This window comes from Oikopleura dioica, chromosome PAR (assembly GCF_907165135.1).
Source record: "Oikopleura dioica chromosome PAR, OKI2018_I68_1.0, whole genome shotgun sequence".
Classification (NCBI taxonomy): Eukaryota; Metazoa; Chordata; class Appendicularia; order Copelata; family Oikopleuridae; genus Oikopleura; species Oikopleura dioica.
In genome coordinates, this window is record NC_137293.1 from 12141739 (window position 1) to 12150872 (window position 9134).

Below are 9134 nucleotides of genomic sequence, written 5' to 3' on the forward strand. Positions count from 1 at the left end.
TTCTGTACTCGATTCTATTTTCATATTTACCTCAATTCTATTCTGATGGACGATGTTCTTCATGAATCTTCTTCGTAATATATTCTAAAAAATAAAGTTTCAATTCATTTGATCCGCGCGTTTTGTGTTGATTTTTGCAATGGAGAGGAAATGCAACTGAATTTAGTGCAAGCAGGCTTTAGAAAATGAGACCTTACATCCGGATGAGTCATGTGTTGAAGACATAGAAGACTCACACGAATAGTTAGTCCGGGAATGTTATCGTAAATGAGGAATTTCTTTATTCACAAAATTAAGGAGACATGTAATTGGGCAGTTGAAGATTTTTGTTTCAATGAACTTATAAATGATGGTCAGTGTCAGGAAGACGGAACTCAGAGAGAACTTTACTTTCAATTTTCTTGCAGCCAAAAGCCGAGAAGATCGGCGTATCTTCAGGGAAGAAGATTACTTCTTTCTCAATTACGTCGATCATTTCGTCGAGGTCGTCGTACCCGAGCATAGAAGGGTTGCCGCCTTTGTTCAGGTAGTTAGAGTAGATGGAGTCAGCGATGCATTTTCGCACGTGTTTTCGTTCCAAAGGCAGAAGTGGAAGGTGGTAGTCAATTAAGCCTCGTTTAACAAGAAGAGAATCGTGCATCTGTAAGAGGATAAACAAAGATTCAACGATTAACATCTAGAATCGCTATTTTAAATTGTTTCATCCTTTCATCGATCCATCTTCGCTCAAAATATACGGCATAAGAACCTCGTCCGCTCTGCGCAAGCTGATCGTTTCGCGATCCTCTCCATTCTCGTATAAATCTTGCGCCCAGTCGACCACTGGCTCATCGCCTTCGTACAGAAAAACGAAGATACTTCTTCCGATTTTCTTCGCCGCAGGACTTCCGTGCGCCATGAAGTGCATCAATCCGTCTAGAAGTCCTGGCGGAAATCGACGCGCTTCATCGAAAACGAACAAATTTTCGCCGCATAAAGTCGAGTTCCCTAAGCATCTCTTTACTCATCCTGATAAAAATAAAAAGCTACCTTCGATCCATGATTGCATGTCTGCAATATGCAATTTCAAATTGTCCTCACTCGTGAAATGATACGCGCTCGTCATATAATGAACAAAAACCGATTTCGTTCCAGCAGTAAACATCGAGTTCGCCAGTGTTCTGGTTATATAATTCTTTCCTACTCCTGTTGGTCCGTGAAGCATCATTACTAGTGGCTTGTCGTACTCTTTTTGAGGGTCACTCCAGCGATTTCCAATAGCGTTTAGCAAAATTCGCGTGGCGAAAGGCTGCCCATAAATGCTATCTCTGAGATTTTCGCGGAGCTCAGTCTTATTTCGCTTTATCCACCTTAACGTCTTCTTAAATTCTGTTCACTGTCATTTTTTCACCTATCGTTGCAACACTCATAAGATGTACACTCCATGTACTCGTATAAAAGAAGACCAGCAGGAGCCAGCGCGGCTACTCCAAATTTTACCGCGAAAGGAATAGCCGGCAATAGCGCCGAACAAAACCCTAATAATCCCAAAATAACCGCTCCGATTTTCATTCTATAAATTTCAATGAAAATAGCAAATTATAATCAGGCGAGTAATTGATTATCAGTAGTAATCAGAATATTAGTTAGAAATTGATGGTTTGACTCTCTTTTTTCTCTCGATCTATGCAGCAAGTTGAGTGAGCGGTCGGCGCGGAGAAAAAGCAAGGGCCGTTTGACCGGTACTCCTATTGGGTAACGGCACGAACGGTTGGAGAGGTTACACAGGTCAAAAACAAGATCGAACCATCAAAATCTAGGAGGCTTGGCCCTGTTTCTTTTCCCATTGCGCAGGTGTGTATGATTTTTGGGAGAAGGCATGGAGACGAGCAATCTGCTCGGAGAGAGCTTCATTGACGATCTTATGCTTTTCTAGGGTTTTCTTTCCTTCGAAGATATCCTAAAAATAATTAATATTAAGCATGGCGGTGGAGATATCTACAGAAACAATGATGACTTGATAAGATGTTCCACATGTTCCCAGATCATCCACTTCGCAATGGACAGGATTGAACTTTTCCATGATCACTTTTCTCATATCATCTGAACTAAACATCAATAGAAGGCTCTTCTTCGAGAAAAAAACCTTGAGTTATCTCTGTCTCCACGGCGCCACATGATTTCGTCGCACACTTTTCGCTCATTCTTAGATAGAATGTGTCAACTTAAAAGTTTGTTACTTGTATTTTACTTCGGTGAGGAGACAATTACACTAAATGTTTTAAAAAAGGAAGATTGCACGGACAAATTCATAAAATCAAAGTCATTGTTAGCAAGAAACTATCAGCTACTATTGAACTCAAAAGAGTGCGAAATCTACTTGGCGCCCCATCCGAGCCAGCCGCCAAGTCTTCCTGTGATTCCTTTAGCTTCGGCGGACTGTTTCTTCTCCACTTTATCTTCGAGATTCGGGAAGTCAAAGACTAAATTGACGGTGAGACGCATTCTAGAGGTAAAAGAAGCGAACCTTTGTCTCCGGCGATGTCAAAAAGTGTCGCTTTCGCGGGAATCGGCTTCAACGCAGGAGGGAATTCAATTGTCCCGAATTGAGCGCCGAAATCGCTGAGATTCTTGAGCACGTTTTCTTTGTCGAATGAGCTGTCTGAAATTTTTCGGTGAGGGGAGAAGGCTCCTGTTCCCGAATACCTTTTTGAGTAGACTGAGTTGCGGGGAGTACAAGCGCAGCTTGAATTGAAGAAGAGAATGATTGAACTTGAGAGGAGATCGATGAGTGAAGAGTTCTGGTTGCTTCGCGTTTCGGCTCCGACGCTTCAAGACATTGACGAGCTTTGAGAGTCAATGCGCCTGCTTCTTTTAGTTTTCCCATTTCAAACGCCTTTCAAAATCGTTGAGCATCCGTGATCTACTTAAGATTTTACCTGTTGGGATTGGTAGTATCTACAGGCAGCCAAATACGTGTTCTTTTCTGAGTCGAGCTCATCTCCAAGCTCAGAGTTATCAGCTTCGTAGCATTTCTTGATGAATTCAGAAATATACTGGACAGTTTGCTCGTAAACACGAGAGAGCTCGTTCATTTTCGATGCGTTTGAGGCAATGATTCCATATCGACCTGAAACATGTTAAAAAGAGTGCGTCGAAAAACGCCTTACCGAGTGTAACTTCCAACTTGATATGGTTCAAATAAAGGAAAAGATCATTCTGCGGTGTCTGACCCTTTTCAATTACAGTTCTATGAGCAGCATCAAGTCTAAGCTCCCCTTTGACTGTGTCGATCGCTTCTCCAGCTTCCATCAGCATTTCTACGTATTTATCCTGAAGCTCTTCCGCAGCAATATCGCCGATCCCATCCATGAACTCGCGATAATTGAGCAAAAAGACCCGGACGGACTCGTTTTTCACTGCAATCTTTCTTCCACGCCACTCGGTTACGTTCAAATTTTCCGATTCTTCTATTTTCAACTTGGCCAAGTGCTCCGAAACTTTTCCATCGATCAGCTGGTTGCCTTTGCCGATAAAGTCCTGCATCTTTGCTCCATCGGATGACTCGTTCAAATTGTACTGGCAGTAGCGGAGAGAAGGCTCGATCTCTTGCGACGCCTTGGAGTACACTTCTGCTTCATCAGCTGCTAAAGTTCCAGCGAGAGAATTGTAAATCGTTTGCGCGGATTTGAACTTGGCAAAGCAGACAGGCCAGTCTTGCTGCTCGAACGCCCAAGTGGCGGTGATAAATGCACAGTAAGCTTGGACTTCGAGTGTTGTTCGCGAGTCGCATTGATCAGCAATAGATTCGAGGAGGGATGTAAGTTCGTTAGCTTTCTTGGAAGCTTTTCGGAGCTTGTTGCGCATGTGATGCCGAGAGCGAGCTCCGTCGTCGTGCTAGAAAAAAAAGGTGTAAAAATTCATGACTGCTGTTCGTTTACCTTGAGCTCCATCGAGTAGGCCCAATCCTGCTCGATTCCCATGATGCATAAGTGGACGAAAAGAGCATTCTGCTTCGCTTCATATTCAGTGACTTTTCGAGGCACAACGCGTTTCTTTTCGCCCTGGCGAAATTTCAGAAACTTGCGAATTCGTCGGCAACGGTTGTTGCAGTAACGACGGTAGCGCTGATAATCGCGGTGACGGAGACCATGTTCTTGCTGAGCGGCTTTGAGCATTTGGAGGACTAGCGGTAATTTATCAGCGAGAGAACAAAATTTAAGAAGTTACCTGGAATATTGTAGAGTTGAATTTCCTCAGCTTCTGCATCTTCAACGACTTGCACCTTCTCCGCTGTCATTCTAAAGGACAGAGATAAGGATTTTTCAGCAGATTTACCGATAGATCCTCAAGTTCGAGCGTAATCTTTCCCGTTATCGCGAACGGTTTTGATAAAATCTAAGGCGCCCTTGAGTTCGGTGGCAGAGTAAGTTCGAAAATTTGTTTCAATCATTACTGAGCATTAAAAATGAATTACGGAGCATTAAAAAGAGACTCGAGAAGCCGAAAAGAGTACAGTATGATCTTGAAGATGCAAGCTCTTTTGGCCGAGCTCGGCCAGAATCGTCAAAATGGAGATGTTTTCTACTTCTCCAGAGATTATCCCGGATTCCGAAGATATGCTCGAAAAGAAAACGACGTTTCGATTTTGATGACAGACTACGTATTTGCTGCTAAATTTCTCTCAATTTTGTACAGAAAACAAAGTCCACCCGCTATTGGAACGAGGTTCATCACTGACAACCGGATGAAAATCTTTATAAAACACCTTGAACAGCTCAAGAAAATTTCGACTATTATCGGCCGAAGCAAAGAAAAACTCCAAAATTTTGGCGAAAAAGTGGAAAATTTGATCAAAACCAAGTTGCCCAAAGAAAGCACTAAAATTTGCCCAATTTGCTTAGCGACCTACGATAGTGAAAATAAGCAGCATTTCTGCTTGTCATCTTGTGGTCATCTCTTTTATACTCCGTGCTTCAACAGGCTGGAAACTCTGAGGCGACCGATTGGCAAGAAAGATGTTACAAAAAGAAATAGTGTCAAACCTTATCTTGAAACTCATTTCTAAAAGCTCAGGTATTTTTCGTATAAAATCAGTGAATTAATTCGTAAAATTAAGTATGCGAGTCAACTTCAAATCGTCTCACCAGAAATGGATTTTCAATCGACATGGCATAGACTGCACATAAATACCCTCCTGTAAAAATTTATTTAACTTAAAAATGTACATTTTCTATCTAAACATTGTGAATATTACTGTTTTGTATATCCTTCTAAATGTAACCGAAATAATATATGACATGTCCACTTGATAAGTTGTTTTGGCACTTATTCGTAAAAAAGGGGTCAATTTCAATAAATATTAATTTATTTGAATGAAGGCACACGCTTGTTTTTTGTAGCAGCAATTATACAAAAAAGAAAAGCTTGAAACTGATAACTGAAGGTTTTTGAAGTTAAAGATGAACGTAATTGAAGAATAAGGATTTGAGCAGTGAGAAGTGCGTCTGTTGGAGGCCAGATAAATTTGGAGATACTTTGAAGTCGGGTATTTCTCGTAGCTCTTCGAGTTTTGAATTGAAAATATCGTAAGATAATAGAAGACTGTCCCCTCCCCAGCGAGGCGTTCCGAGGAAGTTTAGGGTAGGAGTTTTCGCATTGCTAGAATGTCTTTTATTTACGATTCGGACTTGAAACTTACCTTAGACTTGGAAAGACAAATGCTTCAAGAGGGAATGTAACTTGCTTCAAAAAAGCATATTCTGCGAGTAAGCAAACATCCGTCTTAGAGACACAATCCTGTGACGATTCTTGAGATGTAGCCAAGGGTTGAGGGAAGAATTTCGAGGCTCTTTTCATTTTTCCATTTTCTCTCGTAATCGGCAAGTTTCCAGTCAGCACCAATTGCTCCAAGCTGAGGTCAAGCTTTGTCGCCGTTGAGATTGAGAATAAACTGCTGTCACTTCTGTTCGAATAGAGGTTTAAACCTTGTTGGACGTCGGAGAATGTTTGGAATGATAATTTCATCGTTTGTGGCAAGATTCGCGAGGTCATCCTTTTTGTGCGTTCCAAGTGGTACAAGTGTGATCAACTCGTCTGGTTCCAGGGATGAGATTTTGCAAGCGTTTCGATGTGGATATTTCCCGCCAATTACGAGCAAGTAGAGGGCATCTGAACTGATATGTGTGCGTATGGTTCTTTGGCGCCTCTCAACCGATTTTCGCGAAAAGAGATCCACCAGGCACAAGTTCGCGCCCGTGTGATGCTCTGCTCTGATAATTGGACAGCTGAAGTGCTCCCAGCTGTCTGAGTTCTTGCTGTGTCGGCAACTGTAGAAGTCAGAAATATATTCATTCCAATCGATTTTAGAACATGAGAAGCGGATAAAGTCCATACCCTTGGCTGGCCCTTCCTCACCCGCGGAGTACTTGCCGTAACCGCCAATGATGTAGATAAAATCTCCGGCGCTCTGGAGTTAGGTGGCGAATTTGTTCAAGGTTTGAACAAAATTATCTTCATAAACGAGCAATCGAAAATATTGCCACCTTTCCTGATGATGAACTGTTTGAACTCCCGCATTCCACACCCTTCTTGGCAAAGCAGGGAGCGAAAACCACACAGCATACGTAACAGAATATGCCCAAACTGACTTTTTGAGCTCTCCTCCGAAAAATATCAGCATGGTCCCGAAATCTGACTGTAAAGGCACCATATGGCCAGCATCGCCGGGAAAGTTCATGTCGGGAATTTCAGTAATGAAGTTGAAATCTTGGTAATAAGGGCTTTGTTGATAGATACACGGCTTGTTTATTGAATTTCGCGCGACCAAAAAGATTTTTTCGGGAAATCGCGGGTTCGATCTGAAACCATTCTCACCAGAAAAGAGTGCATCCCAGCACTTCACCGTTTCAAGACCAAGTTCATCCATGAGCCAGGACCAGTGCTCATCATTTTTCCAATTTTTCGGGGGCGTTTCAGTCACATAAGTCGACATTGACGTGACAAGGCGTGAGTAGTTCTCGTCGTCGTCACTCATATTTGCGTCAAGCCACTTTTTAACGCCGGAAATGATCGCACGGTCGTCAAGAATATAGAGGGTAGTCCTTCTAATGATCCTGCGGAGAAGAGTCTCGCTCAGCTGCACCCATAAACGAGATTCGATTGCTGAGGTGAAATGAACATCTATGAAGTCGTAGAGGCGATCAGTGTTGAATACGGGCAGTTCGAAGATTTCCTTCATGCCGATAATATATAGGGCAAAGTCAGGATCGGTTTCGTTTTCGCAAAAGGTCTCAATTACTTTTTCCATAACCCTCGGCTCCAGTAGAAATACTCCAAGACTAAAGACCTGTAGATAATCATGAATCGTTTCTGGAATGCGACCTTCTTTTATGTCAACAGCTACTTTGACCGCCTGGCTGTCAAAAAGTGGCAGTTCGACTTCCGTTTCGTTCCAACATCTCCTTGCCCAATTGAAATATTGAATTCCAGTGAGCGATTCATTCGGCAGCGATAAAACGCAATCGGAACAAATGACAAACGTGGTTTGGACTTCCCCCTCTACGTCTTCGTAAATATCGGAAACGCAATCAGAGAAGGTATCTCCGTCTGAGTCATATTCTAGCAACTGTTTCTTTTCAACTTCTTCAACCCTGTCGATGTGTCTATAAATTCGTTCGTTAACTTTCGCGACATTAGAGATATCCTCATTGTTGATTTCAACATAAAGGATGCCTGCTTCATTTTCATTCCTCTCTCCTCTCTTTTCCTCAAGTGCTGGAGTCGGACAGTAGTAATTTTCATAATTCAACGGCCAAACAGCAAACGAGCCATTCATTGACTCATCGAACGCGCACCACCAGGTTCCGATCAGCACGGCGCCTCGAAAACTTCCCTTATACTCGATGGTAAGGCCTGTGCTGAGGTAGTTTTGCGAGAAACGGAAGTTTTCACGTCGGAAGGCAGTGCGAGGGTGTATTGAGAACGGCTGGTCTGCATCAATTCCCAGGCCGATTACTGAAGGGATGAACTGGAATCTAAAACCAACGGTTGAAAGATAGAACTTCAAGTGAGTTTACCTGGCTTTTATCTCTGAGTGCCCAACATCAATCATTTCTCCATTATCCAACGACCTACCAAGCGCAAATCCCTTGTATTCAATAAAATCCTGATAAGCAAGCAGCGCCATTTCAAATGGAACGAAAAACGCTTTTGGCGGAATTTCAAGCGCCGCTGATTTCACTTCATTTTTACACAAACTTCTAAAGCCAGGGAGCATTCGTGTTCGATAAGCAGCAATGATATTGATGACGTTGAGGTCGTAGTTTTTCAGATTATAGTTGAGGAGGAAATTAAGGGTGTCTTTCACTTCGGTTGGCAGCGAAAATAGTCTTTTTACTTCTGCCTTGACTTTTTCAACAGCAGCATCAGGTGGAATAGCGGGATCGAGAAGCTTGTCTACTAATTTTCCAGCGGCTAAAAGAGAATTAAGTCGAAAGAAATAAGCTTTTCCAAACCTAAATTAGATCTTTTTAAAAATTCGAATCGTTTTCCAAAATACTCCAATACTGTCAACATAAACGCGTCGTGTCCGTAATCATAGCTCGTTTTAGCCGGCTCATTTGGATCTGGCAGCTTTTTCCTCACAGACAGAATCAAGGTGCTCATTTTGATAAAGTAATCTGCCGGGTCGTCCATGGTCAGCATCATTCGCTGCTCATATCTGTTCGCTTCTCGTCGAGGAAACTTTGTTCCGATGCATGAGAGGAGATAAGAGAGCTCATTTTTAAATCGGTCTCGGATCCCAGAGTCGATTGATTGCCGCATTCTAGGTGAAGAAATACCATTCCATGAGAAAATGACACTGAGGTTCTTGATCTAACAAGAACTCATAAGGACAGAATTCGTATTTGAACAAGAGGCAAATTCCCTGTCAATCAGGATTACAGTCTTAAGCTCTTTGCTCGTACGAACTTGAGAAGTTTCTCAAGAAGCTGTAAATCAACAAATAATTCTGGAAGTTCCAACTTTTGAAGCATCTTTCCCAACCCTTTTCGCAGTCAATAAAAATCGAAAAGCCAGTTCTATCGGTATCGAAGAAACAGTACACTAAGCGGAAAGTAGGTTTATTTGATCGGCAGCCGTCGTAATTCGAC

The 9134-nt window shown here is 42.4% G+C and overlaps 5 protein-coding genes across 5 annotated transcripts; all 5 read right to left on the bottom strand.

The window, feature by feature from the left end:
* Window positions 1–499: 499 nt before the first annotated feature.
* On the bottom strand, window positions 500–1579 carry LOC145706075 (torsin-1A-like). The gene is made up of 3 exons (XM_081783591.1): window positions 1391–1579; window positions 1030–1349; window positions 500–987 (listed from the first exon to the last, which is right to left on the bottom strand). Exons 1-3 carry the CDS (start codon window positions 1549–1551, stop codon window positions 701–703), a joined length of 768 nt encoding a protein of 255 aa, XP_081639717.1. The 5' UTR covers window positions 1552–1579; the 3' UTR covers window positions 500–700.
* Window positions 1579–2218, bottom strand: LOC145706076 (uncharacterized). Its single transcript, XM_081783592.1, has 3 exons — window positions 2126–2218; window positions 1982–2082; window positions 1579–1939 (listed from the first exon to the last, which is right to left on the bottom strand). Exons 1-3 carry the CDS (start codon window positions 2181–2183, stop codon window positions 1796–1798), a joined length of 303 nt encoding a protein of 100 aa, XP_081639718.1. The 5' UTR covers window positions 2184–2218; the 3' UTR covers window positions 1579–1795.
* A 103-nt stretch (window positions 2219–2321) lies between these two features.
* LOC145706073 (signal recognition particle subunit SRP68-like) lies at window positions 2322–4320 on the bottom strand. Its single transcript, XM_081783588.1, has 7 exons — window positions 4210–4320; window positions 3921–4165; window positions 3150–3876; window positions 2919–3109; window positions 2686–2875; window positions 2507–2641; window positions 2322–2462 (listed from the first exon to the last, which is right to left on the bottom strand). Exons 1-7 carry the CDS (start codon window positions 4277–4279, stop codon window positions 2356–2358), a joined length of 1665 nt encoding a protein of 554 aa, XP_081639714.1. The 5' UTR covers window positions 4280–4320; the 3' UTR covers window positions 2322–2355.
* Window positions 4321–5359: 1039 nt separating this feature from the next.
* On the bottom strand, window positions 5360–6445 carry LOC145703898 (uncharacterized). Its single transcript, XM_081781297.1, has 2 exons — window positions 5681–6445; window positions 5360–5640 (listed from the first exon to the last, which is right to left on the bottom strand). The coding sequence occupies exons 1-2, from the start codon at window positions 6031–6033 to the stop codon at window positions 5436–5438; spliced, it is 558 nt and encodes a 185-aa protein (XP_081637423.1). The 5' UTR covers window positions 6034–6445; the 3' UTR covers window positions 5360–5435.
* Window positions 6446–6454: 9 nt separating this feature from the next.
* LOC145701876 (uncharacterized) lies at window positions 6455–8805 on the bottom strand. The gene is made up of 3 exons (XM_081779091.1): window positions 8496–8805; window positions 8058–8454; window positions 6455–8015 (listed from the first exon to the last, which is right to left on the bottom strand). The coding sequence occupies exons 1-3, from the start codon at window positions 8803–8805 to the stop codon at window positions 6455–6457; spliced, it is 2268 nt and encodes a 755-aa protein (XP_081635217.1).
* Window positions 8806–9134: the final 329 nt, after the last annotated feature.